This window comes from Pleurodeles waltl, chromosome 10 (assembly GCF_031143425.1).
Source record: "Pleurodeles waltl isolate 20211129_DDA chromosome 10, aPleWal1.hap1.20221129, whole genome shotgun sequence".
In the NCBI taxonomy this organism is placed as follows: Eukaryota; Metazoa; Chordata; class Amphibia; order Caudata; family Salamandridae; genus Pleurodeles; species Pleurodeles waltl.
The window spans coordinates 438,067,295-438,092,420 of NC_090449.1; the positions used below are offsets into that span (position 1 = coordinate 438,067,295).

General features: G+C 43.5%; 1 protein-coding gene across 3 annotated transcripts in view; it reads right to left on the bottom strand.

Moving 5' to 3' along the window:
• SMIM22 (small integral membrane protein 22) overlaps positions 1-25,126 on the bottom strand; it is a 296,435-nt gene that overhangs the window by 76,206 nt on the left and 195,103 nt on the right. For 2 of the 3 annotated variants that reach the window (XM_069210700.1, XM_069210702.1), the window contains exon 2: positions 26-197. In XM_069210700.1, the coding sequence (XP_069066801.1) occupies positions 26-164 (139 nt within the window). In that variant the 5' untranslated portion in view covers positions 165-197. Of the gene's footprint in view, positions 1-25; positions 235-25,126 lie in introns of all 3 variants that reach the window. The other variant, XM_069210701.1, reaches the window with a different exon arrangement.

The following is a 25,126-nucleotide window of genomic DNA, read 5'->3' on the forward strand; positions in this document are numbered from 1 at the left end:
GTTTGTTTTCCATCCCTTTGCTTACCGATGAATGTGAAGAATATGACGAAGGCTGCAATGTCCCACGAAGACTGAAACATCTGTTTGGTCTCTAGCCGTCCCAAAAGATCATTGAATTGAGCCTCAAGTTGCTTTCCCACATCAGAAGGTACAGTAGTTGTCATTTTGTAAGATGTCTTGGGCTCCTAGTCAAATCTCTGAGGAAAGAGCAATGGGGAGATGAGAGAGGGTGGTCTGCAATGAAGAAACATTGAATTATAGATGATCAATATCCTGTCAAGGTATCACAAACAAATTATATTACTCATAGTCCTCTTCCTCACTTTTATTTAGCACTAATGAGGCTTCTCTGCCTACATAGACCCAATAACAAGACACCTTCTAACTTCTAAAAGCCCTCTGCCCCCACCACTCCTCCTGTTCGTAAACAAGCTCATTGCACAGAATAACTCAGTTACTCTGGAGTGGGTGGGCTCTGGACCTTCTCTGAATTAAAGCAAAGGAGTACTACTCTGAGAAATGTACTTACCGGTAAGTAATTTAAACATTACCTCCACGTCCCTCCCTCTCTTGAATTCAGCATCAATGAGACGTAACAAGCACACAAAAAGAAAGATATTGGTCAACTGACTTGAATGCAGAAAGACAAACACATTTTCCCCTCTATTACACTATAGAAGAGGGAACTTTATGTCGAGCACATCCAAGATATTTTGACACTCCCCACCCCGTAGTGCTTCACAAACTTCGATGAAGTAACCCATGTAGCTGCCCTACATTTCTCAGATATTGAAGCCCCTTGAAGTTCCTCCACTGAGGATGCCATACTATGGACAGATCTGCCTTGAGACCCAGACAAAGGCACCTTACTCACATCTCATAGGCCACGGTAATCAATTACTTTATCCACCTGCTCAAAGTTACTGTCGCTGGTCTCTGCCCCTTCTTAGGGGGGCAAAAATTTACCAGTATATACCCAAATTTTCTGAAAACTTACAGCTTCTCTGAATAAAGAACTAGATCTCTCCTCACATCTAAACAATGTAATTTGGTCTCCTTTTCAGAACCAGGAGAAGGAAGATAATGAGGTAATATAATTTGCTGTTGCCTATGAAATCCAGAATTAATTTTGGCTAAAAAAGAAGGGACTGGAAGCAGAACCAATGTATCCTGGGAAAACCTACAAATAGGATGTTTACATGACAAAGCTCCTATTTCTTCCAACCATCTGGCTGAGGAAATAACTATGAGAAAACAGGTCTTAAGAGTTACAATTCTCAGCAAGTGGCTCAAAATGGTGAACTGTCAAAGCCTCCAACATCTCAGATAAATCCCATGTATGAAACGGATGAGAAAAAATGGGAAACATATTCGCTACTCCTCTAAGAAATCAGGGAAATAGATCATCCTCAGCAGTTAAATTCTTCCAGGAACTTCAGAAAGCACTTATTGCTGCCCACTGAACTTTAGGGGTTGACACTGTCAAACTAACTTTGCTCCTTCCTGCCAGTACCGGCTTGAGGGCCGCGGAAGGGGCAGGGAGGGGAGTCAGGAGGGAATAAACTTTAAATTTAATTAAAAAAAGAAAAACACTTACCTCCCCTGTCGCTCCTTGTCCCTCGATTCTCCTCTGCAGGCAAAGGCTCCCAGCCTGCCCTGCGCCAATCCTGACGCTGCTCAGAGCAGCATCAGGATTGGCTGGGAGCACCCAGCCAGGGCACTCCCAGGCAGACTGGGAGCCTGTGCAGGTTTTCTGGGCTGCAGAGAGCCTACAGTGCGTGTGTGTTGGGCCGGCCCGAGACGGCCGGCCAAACACACATGCACTGTGAAGGGGGAGTGCTGAGCACTCTCCCCAGTGCACGTCACCCCTGTGGCCCTGTCGCTTTTAAAGAAAAAGATAATAAACATAGTTTATTAATGTTTTCTTTAAAAGGTTTTGCAGCTGCCGCCCAAACGGAGGAGCCACCACTGCTTCCTGCAAAAATTCCATCACCATAATCAGACTGTCTGAAGTAGGATACAACCCTCTAACTTCTCCAAGAAAAGGATGCCCAATGCCTACTATATGAATGAAGTGTGGACAACCTCTTGGAAGGCAAAACTGTCAGCCCCTCAAGAAAACCTTACTCTCTTAACCCTCTTTGCTGAACCACCTGGCCCTCAACCTGAGTTTGAGAAGTGTTTCCTGGGACAGGACTGGAAGCTTGAGAGACCAGTACACTATGCGGAGCCTCCACTCCTGCAACACCCTCATGGACTGCTAAAGAGGATAGCAATTTTCCTGAGGGCAAAGTGGCGCTATCATCACCACCTGTGCCCTTTCCTTTCTCACTCTCACCAGAAATGCCCTAATTAAGGCAAAATGTGGGAAAGGGTATATCAGCCCTTGAGGTCATGGACATGTCAGAGCATCCACTACCCAAGCTACCCATGCATTGCACCACTTTGTAAATATGGCGTGGTGAATTTGGTCTTGTTGGGCCACATTAGTGTCATAACAAATTACGCTAATGTGGCGCACGGAGGTACTAGGCCCTCTTAAATCTGGGCCCAAGTCTTATGTGGGATTAAGGAAGGCTTCTCCCAGTTGATTAGAGAATCATGGTTTTGGAGCACCCCCACACTCTTTGCACATGAGCTAAGAGAACATCTCTCCCTGAAAACCGCACAAGGCAATCATCTAGATAGGGGTGTACAAAAATATCTTCGCTACGCAGCTTTGCCACCAGAGAAGCCAACGCCTTCGTGAAAACCCTTGATGACATTTTTAACCCTAAGGAAAGAACCCAGAACTGGAAATTATTGCTTGCAAAGGCAAAACGAATGTATCTTTGATGATCAGGACAGACAGGCACATGCCGATAAGCATCTTTGAGATCGACTGATGCCAAAAAATCTCTTGGCTTGGACATGGGAATAATGACACTAAGAGTCACCACACAAAAGTGAACTTACTTCATCCAAGAGTTTACCCATTATAGATCCATCACTGGCTGTTGGGCACCTGACGCCGTCTGCACTATAAAAAGAACGGAGTAAAGGCCCATCCCCCACTCTAGTAACACATTCTTTTCGAGCAAAATATTTACGCTCTGTAACACTGCCAGTCTTTTTGCTCCCTGAGTTGGGAGATTAGTGTGAATAATTCCTGTATTTGGTGGCAATTCCACCAAATGTACAGCATACTCTGCTGAAACAATGTTCAGCACCCAATGATCCATGACACCCTCTTCCCAAGCCTGCCGGAAGTGCTAAATCCTTCCTCCTACAGGAAGTACATTGAGGGAGGGAGACTAGTCAGGAACTTTTAGGTCTGTTGAACTCTGTCTTCAGTGAGGAGGACCTGGGCGGAAAACTCCTTTTTCTAAAGGAGGAAAATGATGCATCACTTTTAGGCAAAGATAGTGCCGATTTCTCCCAAAAAGTCCTACAAGTGGGCTTCACCTTATACCAGTGGTTCCCAAACTGTGCGCCGCGGCACCCGGGTGCGCTGTTAGAAGTTGCCAGGGGCGCCGCGTGCAGTTTGGAAACATGCTGCATCTACGCAGCTTTGATAACAGTGTTTACAGAGACTTAAAACGAAAGCATTATTCACAATGATCTTGTTTCTATCTGCTCCCTCGCGCACTGCCTTTGCAGCTTCACAAAACCATTCCCCTGGGAGCCCCCGTCCAAAAAACAGGAAAATATTTGGAAAGAACCGAATTAATTTGTATTTGGAAATAACCCAGTTAATTTGCTAGGAGAAGTCAGGGTCAAGTTGCGTGCACTCCAGGCTTTGCAGGGGAGATTTATGATGCACCATTGATGTTAAAGAAAATTCTTAATTTTATATTGCTAAATACAATCACATTTACATATTTACATTTTTATTACTGAATGGTTTGCGCCTAAAAAAGAGACAGTAGTATGAACTTGTATGTAATGGGGCTATTTTGACTGATTTTAGGAATAATTACTGGAGCACATGATCTGTTTCCATGCCTCTGTATTTATTTTGTTGAACTACAAAAAACCGAAATTAGTTATTTCAGTGTTTTGGTTGGTCATGACGCCCTTTTCTCATTATAAAGCACACCTTTCCTTTTTTCCCCATTTGTGTTTAAAAAGTGCTATTTAAATTGTCCAAAATAAATTATAGGCCCACAGTCCTCCCTCCCTGTAAACAACTTATATTTTTATTTTGTTACCAATATGATAATACCTTCATCGCCTTCATCCTAATTATTTGTAGGGAGAAAAATTGAAGTACTCCAGAGGCTGGGCTTACATCGCCTACACAAAAAGAAAGTGACATAATGGGGAGCCACGGGCAATGGCCAATATAGGTGAAGGGAGCCGCGGGTCGAAAAAGTTTGGGAACCACTGCCTTATACAGTAAAGCATGCTTTCAATCTTTGAATGCCTTTCACAACATAAAGTTCAACTGTTCTCCAAACAGCATCTGTCCCTCAAAGGGAAGATTCAAAGGCATGGTCTTTTCAGCAAGGTCAGCCTTCCAATCCTCATCCAGAGAGTATGCCTAGCTGCAATGACAGCACCAGATGCCATAGCCCTAATTACATCCAATGAAATATCAGCCATTAACATGGCATGCTGCTCCACTGAAGCCAGGCGGTCTGAGCACTCCAAACTCTCCTGACTCACCATGGTCAACGTATAGAAGTCCTGCACCACAGATTGGGCTGAACAGGCATACATGCCAGCTTTTCATACCAAATTGTCAGCTATTAGAAAGTCTTCTTGAGATTAGACTCAACCTTTTTATTTATAGCATCAGACGGGGAATAATCTTTTTGATTAATGGCTGCATTCCCAATTAATTTTGCAAGGATTGTATCTACTTTAATAGCACGAGGTAACATATCATCCCCTTCTATGATATAAAGGTAATTTCTGGAGAAACAGTGGAACTGTTTATGAAGCTCCTTCCACTCATCCATAACCATGTCCTTAATTTGGAACAGCACTGCCAGTGTGGAGGGCCTAACATACTGATGGGAGAGATTCATCACCGTCCTTCAAAAGAAATGATCAAGTGAGAAAGAAAGTATGACCCACATTTCGTCTCTTCTTTTCCCAGATGATGTCAAAGGCATAATATTTTTAGAACCCGCACAATCATCCGCATTCACAGAAGTCAAAACCTTGGCACATTCAGCTGCTGTAAGTGACCAAGGGCCATATTTACCAAACTTTCATGCAAACATTCATGCAATGGAATAAGCTACCTTTCTGTGCCTTGCTGTGTGAAAGGGACAGAGCAGGAATGCACCATATTTAACATTGTATGTCACATTCCTGTACTTTCCCATTGCTGGTTCACTTTTGGCTGCCTACTGCCAATGCAAGCACCCTTGCTCCATGGTGCAAGGATCCATGCATTTTAGGCAGAATTGTTTTTGTGCAGGAAGGGATACCTTCCTGCACAAAACAATCCTCATAGGAAGAAAGCACACAAAGAAAGAGGAAACATTGAGGAGAAATAAACATACTTTGCTTCATTATGCCTCCCCTGGGGAGGCGTAGGATTTTGATGCATTCCCAGGTCTATAACTAATGGTAAATCTGGGAATGCACCATAATACATGGGTGGATGCATCGGAACACCCACGCTCCACTCATGAAGCACCTCCCTGAGGCAGAGTAACGTAAGGCGACGATTTGTGCTGCCTTGCGTCACTCCAAATTTATCAAGCCATGCAGGAGCATAAAAGGTGGCCTTGCGTGGCTTGATAAATCTCACTTAGGTTTTGCATTGCTCTTGCACCCCCTTACATAGTGCAATGACAGCTTATAACCCTTAATAGATCTGGCCCTTAGACTCCATAGACCTGGAGACTGCTGTGTCTATCTTTGCATGAATTTCCTTTTTAGACATCAAAGGTCTTGCATTCCCTGCTTCCCTGCCCCCTCCACTGTGATGCCTAGCCGGGATAGGGCTCTCCTCAAAAGAGCAAGAAATGGTCAATACATGCCTCCTCTTCGCTGCTCTCTTGTCCTCCATACTGCTCCAACAATACATCATAAAACAAAGTTTCTCCTCTTCAAAGCAGTCATGCATGCTTGAAAGGGTACTAGTGAGGAACATACAGAAGTCCGATCCACCAAAGGTTTGGACTAATCATCATATAATTGGCTTATGTCCCCAAAAGTAAAACATGAATTCCAGGGCCACCTACCTTATCAAGACCTATATATGCAAGCTCTACTTCTCCATCAACCAGCCACTTCCATAGGTGACCTCTGGCCCGGATGCGCAGCCTCAACCGCTCATGACTGCCCAACACTGTTTAAGCGTCCATACTCCCTTCGCTGTTCCTGGTTCCGCCTAAGAACCTGTGCTCAACTGAGAGTACTAAAAAGGAGTCCTGTGCCTCCCCATACTCCTACTGCCGTGTACAGCAGATCTGGCGGTCTCCACGGCCCTGCCAAGGTGAAAAGGTGAGCCAGAACTAGTCCACAGACAGAAAATAACAGGAGGTGTGTGGGTGGGGGTTTTAAAAGTCAAGAGGTGGCTTGGGATTGGGTCTGTGGAGGCAGGGAAGCCTCACCTGTGGTGAATTAAAATGAGGGAGGGACATGGGGGTAATTCTCCTTACCCATAGACTGTTGAAAACAAATCACTCAGAGACTTTCTTCTCACAGAAGCAACACTGATTTTGCCAGTTGTGTTCAAGATGTGTTGTGATACACCCAAAGAAACTCTGAGCTAATTTTGTACATCTTTCCACGAGCAAACACGTCTAAATTACGTCAGTAATTAAGCTGTGAATAGCCTCACAAACTATATTTTTAGTGATAACAAATTAAAAATCCCTGGTGCAATATCAACAGGTTCTGCGATTCCATCTCTGTCTTACGTTTCTTCATGCACACATCATATTACATTCTAAAGTTTATGTTTCACTAGAATGAAGATTTTTTAAGACTAATTTATATGTACACCTTTTCCAACAGCCAAGTTGGACAGTAAAACATAATTGCACTCATCCAGAATATCTTCTAAACGTGTTCCTACAATGGTGGGTTCTTGTTGTTTTGCACATGAATCTATTCACATCTTGAGATTTGTTTGGTGCATCCATCCTTTTTAGAAATTTATTCAATTTTCCCTTAATGGTATGATATTTGAATTTAATTTCAGCCATTATAAAGACTAACCCTTGTGTATGACCCTCACCATACCCATCGTAGACGAAAGAAACTTATGAAGAGGCAAAGGACACTATCTGTAGTGAAAAGTGTGCAGCACTATGCAAAGAGAATGGACGATTATGCAACAGTCATTGTCAAATGCCAATCTCAGGCTCTGTTTTAAAGTGGATTGACGTGACGCCACAAAGATAATCCAAACCTACACTGAATGCTACACAGTGGGGGTACAACTTTCTTCAAGGTTATTGGCCCTATGGCTAGCATTTCCTATCAACTTTAGGAGGTACAAAAAGAGGCAAGGAGAAAAGCATGTTAATGCATAACTATGGGAGAACCAGAAAAATTGATGCATATAGAGAGATATTTGTGAGAAAGTAGCCTCTTTCTAGCATGGTTACCCCCACTTTTGGCCTGTTTGTGAGTGTGTGTCAGTGTGTTTTTACTGTGTCACTGGGATCCTGCTAGCCAGGACCCCAGTGTTCATAGATAAAAACCTATATGTCAGTGTGTTTTGCCTGTCTCACTGGGATCCTGCTAGCCAGGACCCCAGTGCTCATAGTTTATGGCCTAATGTGTATGCCTGTGTAGTGCCTAACTGTGTCACCGAGGCTCTGCTAACTGAAACCTCAGTGCTTATGATCTCTGTGCTTTTAAAATTGTCACTGTAGGCCAGTGACTTAATTTACCAATTTTAATTGGCATACTGGTCCCCCCTTATAAGTCCCTAGCATATGGTACCTAGGTACCCAGGGCACTGGGGTTCCAGGAGATCCATATGGGCTGCAGCATTTATTTTGCCACCCACAGGGAGCTCAGACAAACCCTTACACTGGACTGTCACGGCAGCCTGCGTGAAATAACGCACATGTTATTTCACAGCCATTTTCACTGCACTTAAGTTACGTATAAGTCACCTGTATGTTTAACCTTCACTTGCTGAACGTAAGGTGCAAAGTTACTAAGTGTGAGGGCACCTTTGCACTAGCAAAGGTGCCCCAACATAGTTCAGAACCCTTTCCCCAGACTTTGTGAGTCTGGGGACGCCATTACACGCGTGCACTACATATAGGTCAATACCTATATGTAGCTTCACAATGGTAACTCTGAATATGGCCATGTAACATGTCTAAGATCATGGTATTGCCCCCCATTCTAAATCTGGTATTGGGGAGCCAATTCCTTGCATCCTGAGGGCTCCACCATGGACCCCCAGTACTGCCAAACCAGTTCCCTGAGGCTTGCACTGCAGCTGCTGCCACCTCACAGACAGGGTTCTGCCCTCCTGGGGTCTGGGCAGCTCAGTCCTAGGCAGTGCTTAATTTGTAAATAAAAAGGTGCCGGTGCCCAAAGCCCTCCTCTTAAACATGCGGCTGCTGCAATTAAATCTGCGAACAGGGAATACTGAGGCAGGGTAAACTCGAAGCAATCTCGGACCTCTTCAATCCATTTACGGCCACTTCCTTTCCCCTTCAGCCCACACCTGCACCTTTCTGCTTTCTCTCATTGTGAATTGTTTTCGTTTTTCTCTTCCTTCGGCTTTTCCAAACATGTCTTTTGCTCGCAGCAAATGCTTGAGGCAGGAGACTAAGCGCCGGCCCTCAAAAATAAGTGCTGGTGCTCAGCAGCAGAAAAAGCAAGCACAAATTAAGCACTGGTCCCAGGAAGGCAGAACAAAGCATTTCCTCTGAGAGCAGGGTGTTACACCCTCTCCCTTTGGAAATAGGTGTTACAGGCTGGGGAGGGGCAGCCTCCCCCAGCCTCTGGAAATGCTTCGTAGGGCACAGATGGTGCCCTCTTTGCATAAACCAGTCTACATCGGTTCAGGGACCCCTTCTCCCCTGCTCTGGCAGGAAACTGGACAAAGGAAAGGGAAGTGACCACTCCCCTGTCCATCACCACCCTAGGGGTGGTGCCCAGAGCTCCTCCAGTGTGTCCCAGACTTCAGCCCTCTTGCTTTGCAAGGTGTGGGGGCACTCTGTAGGGCTCTGAGTGGCCAGTGCTAGCAGGGGACGTCAGAGACCCCTCCTGATAGGTCCATACCTGATAAGGTAGCCAATCCCCCTCTCAGGGTATTTAGGGTCCCTCCTGTGGGTTGTCTTCAGATTCTGCTTGCAAGTCTCCTTCAGGAATCCTCTGCAACAACTTCAGCATCCTCTGACCTCAGATCAACCGGAGCCTGCGCCAAGAAACGCTGTAACTGCAACAAAGTGTCTATGAGAGACACTTTTCTTCAGCAACCTCAGCTCCAAGTCAGCAACTTCAACAGTTTCCATGGTGTGCATGCTCTGGGGACTCCCTGTCTTCATCCTGCACCAGAAGGACCGAAGAAATCTCCCTTGGAGTGACAGAGTCACTCCACTGCTCCAGGTAGGCACCTTCCAAGTCGGCGACTGGTATGCTGGGACTCCTCTCACAGTGACAAGCATGCTCTTAAGGACACAGAGGGTGGACATCATCGACATAGACTGTCCTGCGGTCCTGCTGACGCAATTTGGAGGAGGTAAGACCTTGTCTTCCCCGAGAACGATGGTAACCCTGTGTTTTGTGTCTTCTTCGCCTCCGGAAGCCTCTGTGCACTCTTTGCAAAATTCCTTTGTGCACAGCCTGACCCACGTCCCCAGCACTTCACTCTGTGACGCTCAACTTGCTGAGTTGTTCTCCGGCGGCATAGGACCTTCTTTTGTTGTGCTGCATCAACCGCGTTTTGCCCCTCCTTTGAACCCAGATCCTGCGGCTTCTGGGGGTACTGGCTGGCATCCTGAGGGGTCTCTAAAGTGCTGAGAGCCCCCTCTTCCTCCTCACACAGAGTTGAGGCCCCTAGGTCCCTCCTGGGTCCATCCAGCGCCATTTTGATGAAAAACACACTGTTGCCGTAGCCAAGGCTTGTTGGAGCCTTCCAACACGAAATCTCATCTGCAACGATCTTCACGCCATGGGACATCTTTTGCATCATGCAGAAACCTGCTGGGATCTTCCTAGGGTGCATTTCTGAGGTCTTCAACTAATCGGGGGCTCTTCCTTTGCACCCTCTTCTGGGTTGGCAGGGGCTCCTGTCCTTCCTGGAACTTATTTTGACTTCTGGACTTGGTCCCCTTCCTTTGCAGGTCTTCAGGTCCAATTATCCAGCAGTTGTTCTTTGCAGGCTTGGTTGGCTGCTGCAAAAACCTAACAATGAGGTGTGGGGTGTCCTAAGGAAACTTGCAGTACTTTACTCCTGCTTTCCTGGGCTCTGGGGTGGGGTAATTTACTTACCTTTACTGTATTCTTTACCTCCCAGCAATTCTGCACACACTACACTTGTCTAGAGGGGAATTCGTGATTCACATTCCAATTTTTTAGTATGTGGTTTGTGTTGCCCCTAGACCTATGTTCTCCCATTGCATTCTATAGGATTTCCTACTCTTTGCATTGTTCTGTGACTATTTACTTGTCTAATTTTGGTGTCTAGTGTATATATGGTGTATAATACTTACCTCCTGAAGGAGTATTGTCTCTAAGATATTTTTGGTACGGTGTCACCCAAATAAATACCTTTATTTTTGGCAACACTGAGTATTGTCTTTACTTGTGCATAAGCACTGTGTAACTATAAGTGGTATTGCATGAGCTTTGCATGTCTCCTAGTTCAGCCTAAGCTGCTCTGCTATAGCTACCTCTATCAGCCTAAGCTGCTAGAACACTACTACATTCACTAACAAGGGATAACTGGACCTGGTGTAAGGTGTAAGTACCCAAGGTACCCACTATAAACCAGGCCAGCCTCCTACAATATTCCAGAGAAAACAATAAAGTAATACTCGTTTCCCCTGAATATCACCTTTATAATGTCTTTTGAGAAACACAGGCAGAAGACACACTCCTTAAATGGGGATTTTGAACCACTGCTGTTTGCCTTAATCTTCTACTCAAGCCTTCATACCACTTTGTTCAATGAGGTTTTGTTACCAGTGTTCAATAGTGCACTTTGGTCAGCATGTGCTCTCCACTGATAGCATGTGGTGGGTATCACCTGACCACTGTCAGAAAGTGAATGCGCTTGAGGCTAACATGTTTGTACATACCTGGTAAGATCTACTGTTGGATTTAGGCTAAAAACACAATAAAATCAAACTAGAAAAACAAGCCTGATTGAGGGGCAGGAGGTTAAATTCCTCCCTGAAAAACTCTATGGGGAATGCTTTTTAAAGGCTAATAGAAGAAAGACATAACAAATCGTGGCACCCAACTATCTATCCTCCAGATGGACAGCAATGATTTTGAATATGTTCCGTTTATGTTTTCTCCTTTAAGGCATCCACCACAATAATTTGCATTGAGACTTTCAACCTTCCTCTTTACTGAGCTTAGCTACTCTTTTATCAAGTGCAAATTTTTTGCTAGACTCAGTACCCACCTTTCACCTTTAAGCTTCGTGTAGCATGGTCAGAGCCAAAAAGGTGCGTGATATGAAAAAATCATGCGAAGCGGCCCTTTTCCCTAAAGCATGCACCAAACATTCCAAAGATCACATCTAGTTTCAATTGCATTTTCCTGCTCGTTATCTTTCCTTTTTAAATCTGAACCTGACTTATTATGTCTTATATTTCAAAACCTCATGGTCATATCAACAATACTAATTACAACTGTAAACAGGTCCAGGAGGAAATGGAAAAGGAGAAAGAGTATGGCAGGCAAATGAGAACCATCTATGGTCTTTTACATAAAATAGTTGCCTTGAAGAGGAGAGATAAAGAACAAATTATTCCCTCTGTAGTAGTTGACTGACTATTTGCTCTGGCATCACCTCTCACTAACAGCAGCTCTTCTTCTGCTGTATCTCTTTATAACAAGCATTTGAATTGCAACAGGTCTTGCATTTGCTCAAGTTAGAGCTATTAGCGTTGTAAACTCCTTACCGGACGTTTCTTGCCACACAAATTAAAATAAAAAAACGGAGCGCGATTGCGCTATGTAAAACACAGCACGATCGCTCTGAAAGTGAAAACCAAAAAAAACAGCACGATTCCGGAAACCATGCTGAAAACATGGAGCCTCATATGTTTTCAGTAGTTGGCCAGTGTGCTCGAGGAGGGCTGAGCACCAGCAAAAGCATGATGTATACATGCCATTCACTAATGAAATCAAGCGGATTTCAAAAGGCAAGCTCACAAACCAACGAAAGTGACAGGCGTGACATGGGTGTGATTAATTACCCAAAAAGAGATTACAACAGGGAGCTTGTGCGCTTGACCCTAAAAATGAGGGCTGGGATTTTTGCAAGACTATTATTTTTCTTTCTGTTTGCAACAGGTTTTGGCTTTTTGAAGCTACTGTATGCATTTATTTGCTTTCTGTGTTTGTGTGTCTGTAAAGCTAGAACACCTATTGTATTTTTTCTTGGAATAGCAGAGTTTACCCTAACACGGGCAGCAATAAATTCCAAAGTGCTGTGCGAGTGAGAAACTGCAGCCATCCGTTTTGTGTCTTGCCGGAGGATGTGCTTGCCAGTGGGAGAAAAGCATGATCATGAGGTTTTTTATTGCAATTGTAATTACAGCAAAGCAGTCTTTCTTTCTCTCTCTCTTTCCACCCAGAGGACATCACAAGACATCGAGGAATTTGTCAGAGCCTTCTGGTGTCCCGTAGTTGGCAAAATACCTAATTCAAAAGCAGCAACCTGCCCCACATATCCAGTTTTTCCCTCTGTTTTCATTCCCTAGCTGGGTAAAATAGCTGTCCGACCTGTGTGCTCGCAGCAGATCGCACTAAGTTTGGGTGTTTCTGACTCCGCCCTTTATCCATGAGCTGGTTGTATTCATTCAGAGAATTTAGAGCCGTGATTGCACAAAAAAACACTGAAAAGCATCTTTTTTAGGGTCGAGCGCAGAAGAGCTCCGTCCCTGCTGTACTCTCTCTTTGGGCTTTTAACCACGCCCATGTCACGCCTGTCACTTTTATTGGTTTGTGGGCTTCCCTTTTAAAATCCACTTGATTTCATTAGTCAAAGGCATGCATATGTCATGCCTTTTCCGGTGTTTATCTCTCCTCAAGCGCACTGGTCAGCTACTGAAAACATACGAGGCTCCATGTTTTCAGCCTGGTTTCTGAATTACTTTATTTATTTTCCATTCAACGTGATCGCGATGGGTTTTACATAGCGTAATCGCTCTAGTTTTTTTTCTTTCATGAAAAGCAATTTTTGTACGATTTCTTCTATGGTTATGCAATAAGACGGAGAAACATATCTTTCACACTTTTCAGTCAATCCATTCCATGCAACAGAAAAAGCACGCATCGTTTTCCATTGTTATCTTAAGGAGATTCTTAAAACAATTGTTAATGGGCTAGAATGGCAGTTTAAATCTCTATTAGATGTGATGAGTTTATTACCAATAAATAAGGTATATATGTGTGAAAGGGTTTGACCTCCATTTTGCGCTGGTGTAAAACTCAGTAATCTAGACTGGATTTGATGCCAGTTGATAATGTAATACATCCACCCATTAGAAACCAAACGTGCAAGGAATAATTTGTGCAGACTCCCAGATGTAGGAGGACACGCCGGGGTTGGTGTGGAAGACGGGCTTGCCTCTTCTAATATTAGGGACAACCTGATGCATGTGCCTCCTATGGAGCCCTACCTACAATAGGGGATGGGCGACCTTAATATGTTTAGTTGACTGGACGGATAGTACACTTTACTGTAAGTGACTGCGAGGTTTGGTTTGATTCATTATATTCTGGATAAACTACTCTACAATGTTTTGATTTTTATAATACAGGAGAAGTATTTATCTATGATGTATGGTCCTGAAGAAGCATCAGTGGATCTTTTTAGACCGTGAGACGCGAAACATGTAGACCTATGTACAGGTGGCTTTAATATAATTACTTGCCCCTATAAGTTTTGGAAAGTGTTTGAGCATCACCTCAATTCATCACTTTCACTGTGTTTTTAACCTTGGTCTTATCCCTTTACTACCCATTAAATGTGATTTTGTCTAGTGGGATATAGAACCAATTTTAAACTTTCTCCTGCTCTTGAATTACGACCTGCTTGTAGTTTTTCACGGCAGTTACTCAAAAATGATCTCCGGCAAAGAGCCCCCTTACGGGGAGCCCGTCAGACATTGCAGCGCCGGTCTGACGAGGAGCACCCCAATGATGAAGCATGACATCCAATCGGATGTGTGAGGGCTCTTGCTCCTAAACCTTAGGGTTTCCCTTCTTTTCTGCCAGGAACAGTGTATTTATTTTGTCTATAGACTCCCAGATGTAGACAATCTACATGTTTTACAATTCTCCCCCACTGATGACAGCATTTTTGCCCATTCTTCGCCTCCTTATTCCATTAGGTTGCTTTTAAGAAATGCAATGAAAGAACTCAATACTGACATGGAGACTTCTGTATATTAGTAGGCTTTTAATTCCTGTTTTGTATTTCACCAGTAGAAACGCATGAACATATAAAAGATGCTGCCTTCTTAGTGTGTCAGTGTGTCTCAAAACAGCTCTTACACAAATAACAATGGGCCAGATGTAGGAACCAGTTTGCGACTCGCAAACGGCAAAAATTGCTGTTTGCGAGTCGCAAACCGGAGTTTCCTAAGCAGAAATGCATTTTGCGAGTCGGGACCGACTCGCAAAATGCATTTCCGACTCGCAAATAGGAAGGGGTGTTCCCTTCCTATTTGCGACTCGCAGTGGTATGCAATTCCATTTGCGACCGCGTATGCGGTCGCAAATGGAGTCGCAGTTACCATCCACTTGAAGTGGATGGTAACCCACTCGCAAATTGGAAGGGGTCCCCATGGGACCCCTTCCCCTTTGTGAATGGACCCCAAAATATTTTTTCAGGGCAGGTAGTGGTCCAAAGGACCACTACCTGCCCTGAAAAAATACCGAAACAAAAGGTTTCGGATTTTTTTTTTAAGTGCAGCTCGTTTTCCTTTAAGGAAAACGGGCTACACTTGAAAAAAAAAAACTGCTTTATTAGCAAGCAGTCACGGACATGGAGGTCTGCTGACTACATCAGGCCTCCATGTCAGTGAGTGCCCATAGTCGCTATGGGGCCGCAATTTGCGACCCAGCTCATTAATATTAATGAGGTGGGTCTTTGCGACCCCATAGCGACTCGCAGACGGTGTCTGAGACACCGTTCTGCATAGCAAATTGCGAGTTGCAATTTGCGAGTCGCTCGGACTCGCAAATTGCAAGTCGCAATTTGCTTTGTACCTACATCTGGCCCCAAGTTCCTGAAATCAAGCAGGGAAAGATAGGAGCCCAGATTTACTAAGTTTATTTAGCAAAAATGGTGAAAAAATGTGCAGCGCCATATTTCTAAAGAGTTGCACGCCAGTGATGTTATCAGTTATGTTCATAATTTTTTTTTTAGCACACCTCTAAGCATTACGCTGTGGTGCAACCCCTATACATCGCCCTTGCCCTTCAGTACAAATGTCAATGTGATGACAGCCACACAAGGGTAAACCATGGGAAATGTAATTTCATGGAAATTACAGGTTATGGCTCGTAATAGCGCACAAATATTCAATTTGCCCATTGTTTGTGACTGATTTGATTTGCAGTAGCGGCTCAAGGGCCTCAGAAGGGGCAGGGTGGGGAGGTGCGGGAGGGAAGAAACATTACATTTAATTTTTAAAAAACAAAAAAACACTTACCTCCTCTGCCACTCCTTATCCCTCGATGCTCCTCTGCAGGCACATGCTCCCAGCCTGCCCTGCACCAGTTCTGATGCTGCTCAGAGCAGCATCAGGATTGGCTGGGAGCTCCCAGCCAGGGCACTCCCAGACAGACTGGGAGCCTGTTGCTGGGCTGGAGAGAGCCTATAGCGCATGTGTGTTTGGCTGGCCCGAGACAGCTGGCCAAACACACATACACTGTGAAGGGGGAGTGCTGAGCACTCCCCCTCAGTGCACGTCACCCCTGTGGCCCCACCCCTTTCAAAGAAAACAATAATAAACATGGTTTATTACTGTTTTCTTTAAAAGGTTTTGCAGCTGCCGCTGCTGACGGGGGTGAAGGTGCGGGGGTGTGGGGTGGGGGAGGACCCTCCGCTGTCCAAACGGAGGAGCTGCCACTGACTATTGTCTCCTGCAAAGCCAGACAGTTCTGCCTCACTAAAGCTGGCTTTGCATGTAATACTCAGGATGTTTACACTGTTCTCACCCTGTGACTTCCCTGTTGTATCTATTATTGGGTGGGTTATCACCCCGCAACGCTAAGCAATTTTTGCGCTGCACATCAACTCTTGACACAAAATAACTTGAGTGGCTAAAGAACAATGTATTTGTTTTAATTAGCCGTGGATCTAATTGTTCAGTCATACTGATGGGAGCAGTGGCCTTTCTGAGTTGCGTCTTTCGTTGTGTAAGCCAAAAGTAATAAAATGAGTCTTGGCATCTGATATCGCCAGTCTTTTGAGCTCAAAGCACCATTTTATTACTTCTGCCAGCATCAGCATGGTTGTGTTTCCCGATTCGATAAGTGTTAATTAACTTATTTCCCAGAAATCTGCTTTTTTGTGTAACATGAACTGCAGTGAGAAGGATGGTATTGTGACCTAGCCGAAGGCACCAGGGGCCAGATGTATCATCACGGCCCTTTGCGATTCGGAAATAGCGAGTTTTAAGAAATCGCTATTTCCGACTCGCAAAGTGGCATGTATCACATTTGCGATTCGGAAATAGCGATTTCTTAAAAATCGCAAATGCTATTACCGAATCGCAAATTGCGATACCGGCTCCATTTGCAGCTATGGGCCTGTTACCCATAGCTGTGAATTTTTTGCATTTCCAAAATTGCGATTTCTGAACCAGAAATCGCAATTTTGGAAATGCAAAACCCCAGGGTGCTGGGGGGCTAAGGCCCCCTCTGCTGCACCCCAAATTTTTTGGGGGGACATGTAAGGTGCACACATGCCAAAAGGGCATGTGTGCTTTACATGTACAATTTAAAAATGCATTTTAAATGCATTTTTAAATTTTGCACATGGTTACCACCAAGTTCAACTTGGTGATAATTAGCGATTCCTAAATGCCAAAATCGCATTTAGGAATTGCTTCATACATGTGCTAAGAAATCGCAAATAAGAAATCCTTATTTGCGATTTCTAATTTAGAGAGTCGCAATTTGCGACTCTCTAAACAGGGTCGCAATTTTAAGGAATCGCTATTTTAGCGATTCCTTAAAATTGCGTTCAGAATGTATTTCATACATTCTGAACTGGCATTTTGCATTCGCAAACGGGCATTCGCACCGTTTGCGAATGCAAAATGCTTTCATACATCTGGCCCCAGGTGTCTATTGTTGGGCAATGCCAGCATCACTCAGCTGCTGGGAAAGAAAGAATATTATAATGCTGTTGATTACCATGCAATACATTTGTCTGAAATCTTTTGGTGCCCATATTATTACTGTGCTATTAAAATATATTTCCCAGGATATGGCCTATTATAATATCATGACGGCAAGTGTACATAAAAAGTGCACAAACAACTACAGAAATAGGTGCACAAACGCAGATTCCTATGATTAGTCCCCCTTCCACAACTGAAAATTTGCATCAATACTACACCAGTGATTACAGTATCTCACTGTATTGGTATTTCCATGTGTGGTATCACCACTTATCATAAAGAGGGTTTAACAAGTGAAAATTATTCTACACATGGAAATCCTAAGCAACTTGCAGGACTTATCAAAAACACCAGTTTTTCATCTGAAGCTGTGTTTTTAGGGTCGAGCACACAAATGCTCCGTCCCTGTTGTAATCTCTCTTTAGGCTTTTAACCACGACTATGTCATGCCCTTTAAAATCCGCTTGATTTTTTTTATTAGTGAAAGGCATGCATATGTCATGCCTTTTCCGGTGTTTAGCCCTCCTCGAGCGCACCGGCCAACTACTGAAAACATACGAGGCTCCATGTTTTCAGACTGGTTTCTGCACTACTTTATCTTTTTATTTTCTATGCAGCGCAATGGCGCTGGGTTTTATATAGCGCGATCGTGGTTGTTTTTTTTCTTTCAATTTATGTGGCAAGAAAAGTCCAGTTAGGAGTTTACAACACTAATAGCTCTAACTCGAGCAAATGCGAGACCCGTTGCATTACAAATGCTTGTTCTTGTTTGCTTTTTTGAAGCCATCCACTGTTACTGTTTACTAACACCCACCCTCCCGTTATCCCCTCCTACTCCCCAATCCCCACTCCATTTGGCAAAGCCAATAGCTCGCTCAAACCTATTGGTTTTGCCTATACTGTTATTAGTCTGTCTCATGTGCTCAGAACACCCAAAGAAATACGAGTGGCCATTATATTTCAGTCTAAGCTCCTTTATGCCAGCTGTATTTGGTCTTCTTATGTTATGCAGTTTTATATGGCATGTAATTACCACGAAAGGCAACCCAAGCTTGAGGTTGGACTAAGCCTTTCAAGTAAACAGAGCCATTACTACGTGTATGACGTAAGAATTTGAAGGAGGCCCTTTTCTTGATTGGTAACCAGTGAAGATTATTTTGATGACTGGAAATAGAAGAGGACAGGGGGGAGTTTCAGAACGGGTCTCGCTGTAGATTTCTGAACGATTTACAATCCGTGAGTAAGATAGGAAGGCCAAGATGCAGGGACATCTAGTAATCCAGGCTGGAAATGATCAAGGAATGAACCACTGTTTTCCTGGCTGTCATTGAGAGAAAAGTAAAGATTTTCATAAGAAGGCAGAGAAAGAAGAATCACTCCAACCTCCAGCTCAGTCCTTCCTGATCTTATAGGTAGGAGGAGTTCCAATGTGTGTCAATCAATCAATCAATAATCAATCAATAATAACTTTATTTCGGCTAAAAAAACATAAAAGTATGCAAGGAACACCATATCATAATTATACAATACAATATTACGAGAAAGACATAGACAAAATGTGCCAAGTAATACATTAAGAGACCCTGAGTAAGTTATAAAGTCACAAATTTGTTAAAACAGCATAAAGCAGACATTAATCTTAAAAATCTTAAAATCCTAAAGTATTAAAATGTTAAGATATTAAAATATAATGGGCCACTATATCTTAAGTCCAATCAATTAACAGCTGCTACATTAAATAGTTCTAAAATCAATTTGTTAAAATACACAATTATAACAATTCTCTGGTTCTTATAGCACATGCGTTTTGCAGGTATCTCGCAACTGAAAAGACTACCTTGTCAGTTGTATCAGTTGTCAAAATGCGTAATGATGTCTTGTATTCCCTTATCCCCATTAACCTACATAGCGGAATAATCCACTTCTTCCTGGGGGCCAGGTATCTAGGGCAAAAAAACATGAAGTGCGCGAGTGTCTCTGGTTTCTCCCGACAGTAATGACAGAAGATCAGGTTGCAATCCTCCACGCTCCATCTCGCAGTGAATGTCTTGAGCGGGAGAATGCCTAATCTAAATTTAATAAAGAGGGTTTTGGTGTATGGAGGATTTACATTATCCATATAGGCCTCGAATTTAGGGCTACATTTATGGTCCAAAAACTGTAGGGTCTAACTACCTTGAGCTTTTTTAGACCAGATTTGCACCAAAATGTTCTCCCAGTAGCACCTTCTTATGCGCACTTTTGCTTCCTTGGTCAAGTTGTGAGGATCTCTCCACACCTCCTCCATTTCAAGAAATTTACACATATCTCTGATATATCTAAACCAGGGGATTTTTAATGCACAATCATCCGTAAGAAGCTCATCTGTTGCTGTTTGGAAGGTGGAAAAATACTCAGAAGTCCAAAGGCGGACCCAGTACATAAGAGGTCTTAAAGCGATTTCATTGTGAACCTCGTTTAGGGCTAAATCAAATCTAAGGGGTATAAGAGGGGTACTCATCGGCAGCCGCAAAAAATTACGTATAAAGCGGTTTTCTACCGTCGTCAAACACCTAGAATTAGAGTGCCCCCAATGTGTGTCAATAAGATCCCTAGAGAGAAGTTTAAACATGGGAATCCATAGTTTAAAAAAAAGTAATTTTGCAAAGTTAATAACAAATTACACTTGCCTTGTGTGGTCGCTGTGTCGCTGAAGATGTATATTCGTTTCTGAATAAAGCAGGCCTTCATGTGGTTTGTCAACTGTTTTTGGATTCTCAGTATTTACCTTTATCAATTGTATGAAGGTGGTTTTAGGCTAGTTAGAGAGCTCCACAAAGGTGCTGCCTTCTTTTTTTAAATGCAGTTTGGAGTTAGAGGTTATCTTTGGATTGAGCCTGCCTATGCAGTGAGGTAAAATAGGACCCTGCAGCTCCTGCAGTGTGTGGGGGCCCTGAGCTCCAGGGGCCCCTCAGCACAGTACTATGGCCTGAGAGCTCCTGACTGAGTCTGGGGGGGGGGAGGTTGGGGGGCTCCATTCCATGTACTTTGCAGTGGGGCTACCTCATGTTTTGTTACACTACTGTACAGAAGTCCCTAGTGAGCACAATCTGCTTGGGACTGTGAATAACGGACTCAGAACACCAGTGGTGCGCATAACAGGAACCCCGGCACAGGGGTTGTCACTAATTCCTTCTTGCCGCACCCATCTTTATTAACTTCAGCCTACGTGATAGCAGGGCAGATCTGCTACACTTGCAATGGCGGGTGAAGTTATAAACTTCCCCCCATCCTGTTCTGCGCTAGTTCTCAAGTCGTGAGTGTGAGACTTATGGTCTCAAATGGAACGCAATGGGTTGATGCCGGAGGGCCACTGGTTGAATGGATTGATCGATATGCAGTTTGACGACTTTTCCTTTCAAAGTGCCTTTGAACACTTCCCTGAATTCTGTTAGGATATGTGAGAGTTCTCTGTTGTGAACTCCAAATGCGAAGTTCATGATGCCTGGAGCTTCCACCGTGTGGCAGCTGAGCAGCATGCCATGGCCTCCTTGTGCAACATATATTTGGGAGTTCACTGTAACTGACCCATGTGTGACTGGTGCTTTAAACATGTCCAGCATGGGTAGCGGCCTGTTCTGTTCGAAGGCAACAACTCGGACTGTGGCTTTCTGAAGGGTCTGTGTTGGTTTCAAAGTCTTGAAATGTCCGGCATGCATGATATCAGGTTAGGTGCCTGTATCTACTATAGCTGTCAGTGGGTGAGCTCCTACTTGTATCTGACACCTTGTGAATTCACACTGCGCCCTCATGGACGTGCCAACTGTAAAGACTGAATAGACTGTGCATTCTGGGACTTCGTCATAGTCCATGTTGTTTGCATCTTCTCTGGCCTTCAGTAAGGCATCGACTGTCATGCCTGGCTTCCGACTTCTACCTGACCAGCAAGCTCTTTCCTTTCTCTGGGCAGTCTGCCAGGCGATGGATAGTCACTCTGCAATGTCCACAGGCCTGGGGTGCATAAGGGGTTTTCTTGGGCTTCTCCAGCCCTTGTCGGGGCATGACGGCGTTGATTGGGTCCGCTTTCACTGCTCATAGTAGCTCCGCCTCGATGTGTGAGGCACAGGTCTTCGATAGTTCTTTGGAGCAACTCATGGTCAGGATGTCGTTTAGCGACTTCCCCGACTCCTTTAGGATGTTTTCTTTCAGTTTTGTGGAAGAAAATCCCATCAGGTGTGTCAACAGTGGGTCCAGAGCCTTTTGTAGTCCCAAAGGGTCTGTGAACCCCCCCCAACTACACGTTAGGATGCTACAGTGATATTTTTAGGAGGTGAACCTTGTGGAGTCACCAGTACATTGAAGACTCATATTCATAGTTCAATCTAAGCGAACCCAGAAATAACATTGATTTAGTTTCATTTCCACATTCATTTCACACCATACTCTGTATGGATGCTGGCACCATGATTTGGAGAGATAAAGGCTTGAAAATTAATCTAGTGACAGATACACCGGGACACACAGACACTGCATGTCAGTGGGTCATAAAGTTACGTTCCCAAGGAGGAGTCTGAACACCAGCAATCTTGCTCTTTTGCATTGGACATTCCAGTAATATTGGATCAAGGACATGTGCTGTGACTATTAGTAATATTTACTAATAGAAGGGCTAGTGAATGGAGAACATGAGAGGGTCATATGGGCTGTGGGCTGAGGGTGGGGAAAGTTTCACTATAACAAAGAAAAGTCGCTGTGTACAATGTTCGTACCTCCTATACAAATGTACACTTTAATCCAGATAACGCAGTCAATATGTTACTCGCAAGTAACTTGATGGGTAACCAACTGGTGAGCATCCAGCCACCAAGAATGCAGATAGCATCATATGGAAAACATATGAGGTTAGAAAGTTCATAAGTATATACCAGGGCACACTATGTACATCCCATTTGTTTCCGTATGTATCAATGAAGATTCCAGTTTGAAAATGCTGTGTAGTTGCATTTATTGTTCATCCAAAATTATTCCATAAGGTAGTATCCATCATACATCAAGAGAAACCACCTCTGTTTCATGAATTTGGATTCCCGGTCATTTCTTCCTCGAGGTTTTTTTTATCTGTACCCAATCTCCTACCTTCCAATGTTGATGCTTCATTCCATGTTTATTGTTTTAGACCTTGTATTTGATTGGTGGGAGTTGTTGGCTTCATCATTTCTGACAAATCTTTCCAAATCTATCTCCTCCACTGAACCAGTTGGGAAATAATTTGGTGCTAATTTGGTGCTCAAGAGAATGGAGATATTTCTGTCACTGAATTGGGAGTTGTGTGATATGTCCACAATATGTCTTGTACAGATTTCTCAACAGGTAGTCTGCTAACACAGACTATTGTATATATTCTTTTATCATTCTGTTAGTTCTTTCAACTAGGCCATTGGCCCGGGAACAATACAATGCTGTTTTAAGATGGTTAATTGATAAATGTGCTAGAAATTCTTTCATTATAGAGGAAGTTAACTGTATCCCACTATATGTGAAGAGTGTAGATGGGATGCCTTCTGTGGAAAAGGTGTCTCTTAAGAATTTAATGAGTGAATCAGTAGTAATTTGATTGACTTTCTTAGTGACTGCTCATTAAGAATGGTAATCTACTAGGACAAATATGAACAGCTTCATTACACTGCTACGGTTAATGGGACTAATGACATTAAGTGGTAACTTTTCCCATGGCTTGTCTGGGACGGATACAGGAGCTAAAGGAGTGTTGCAAATTATTTTTGACTTATCGCTACTGGCACAAATGGTACAATCTTTAACTTTTAATTCGACCATTGAGTCCATGTTGGGGAACCAAGAGCATGCTCGGATTCTAGATTTAGTCAAACTCCTTCCTAAGTGGCCTTCATAGGCTAAATCAATGATTTTATTTCTCATCCCTGTGGGAGGTATGATTTTGTCATTTCTCAGAATCAAACTGCCATTTTTGATGAATTTTGACCTGACTTCCCAATATCACTTGATGCAATCATCTATTTCTTTACATGTTTTGGGCCACCCCTGTAACGCGTAATGCCTGAGTTTGTCTAATACTTTGTCCTTTGCTATACACTCATTCCACACCTTCAAAGAAATGGCTTAGGATGCAAATTCCAAAATGGGGTATTTTGGAGTATCAAATACCTCTGCCTTTTCCAATGGCGCTCCCGACAAGAAATCAACAGCGTTTTAAGATTGACTGGAACATATTCCATTTTGTAACAAAAACTTTCGAAGCCCAATACCTATTTAGCTACTTGTGGAGTGTTGTTAGAGACCCCTTTAGATGTGAATATGTATATGAGAGGTTTATGATCTTTTGGGGTGCCGAATTGTAAACCCCATAGAAATAACTGAATATGTTTCCCAGCCCAAAAACATGCAAGGGCCTCTTTTTCTACAACTAAGTAGTTTAGCTCTGATTCACTAAGGGTATGAGAGACAAAGACAATGGCTTTTCTTTCCCAGCAATGATCTGGGATAAGGTGGCACCAAGATCTTTACTACTGGCATCTGTGGTTGGTATAGTTTTTCTTTTGGACTCAAAATTGCATAAATATTGAGCTGTAAGAACTGATTCTTTATGTTTTTCAAAGGCGGTATGATGTTCTTCTTGCCAACTGAACTGAGCGCCTTTTTCATCAGGTCCCTAAGATTATTTTCTAAGTGCACAATGTTTTTGACATACTTAGATATGTAGTCCACTATTCCTAAGAAGGACTTCAACTCATCCTAATTCTTTTGCGCAGGTGCTTTTTTGACAGTGTCTAAAAGACATAGGGCCTGATTCTAACTTTGGAGGACGGTGTTAAACCGTCCCAAAAGTGGCGGATATACCACCTACCGTATTACGAGTCCATTATATCCTATGGAACTCGTAATACGGTAGGTGGTATATCCGCCACTTTTGGGACGGTTTAACACCGTCCTCCAAAGTTAGAATCAGGCCCATATTTTGGGTTTAAAACCTTTGCTAGAGATAGTGCATCCAAGGTACTCAACCGAGCTTACTCCAGTTTGACATTTATCTTTTCTTTAGTGTGAGACCAGCTTCTTTCAACTTGGTTAGTACATTTTTCAGAACTGTATTATGTTCATCGATTGCTGCTCCATAAATGAGAACATGAGAACATTGTCCTGGAAGAATAGTGTTCCGGGTAGATCTTTAAGAATGCTCTGCATGATTTTTTGAGAAACAGAGGCCACAGATACTAGACTGAACAGCATCCTGCAGAACATGAAGGTTCTCATGGGTATGGTAAAGGCGGTCAACCTTGTAGACTTGAGGTGTAAATCAACTTGATGATATGCCATGTATATGTGGTTTCACCCATTGTGCTCAGTATTTCCTGGATGTGAGGCAACAGCTTTCTTTCTACCCATGTACAGTTGTTAATCTCACCTTGATCAACACATAGGGGGTCATTACAACATTGGCGGTAAAAGCCGCTTACCGCCGTGCAGAAGACCGCCAATACACCGCCGCAGCAGCGGAAATCCGCCACAGTTATTATGACCCACAGCTCGGAATCCGCCAAAATTCAGAGACCCACACAAGTCCGCCACACCAAAGGTCAGTGATAAACTGGCGA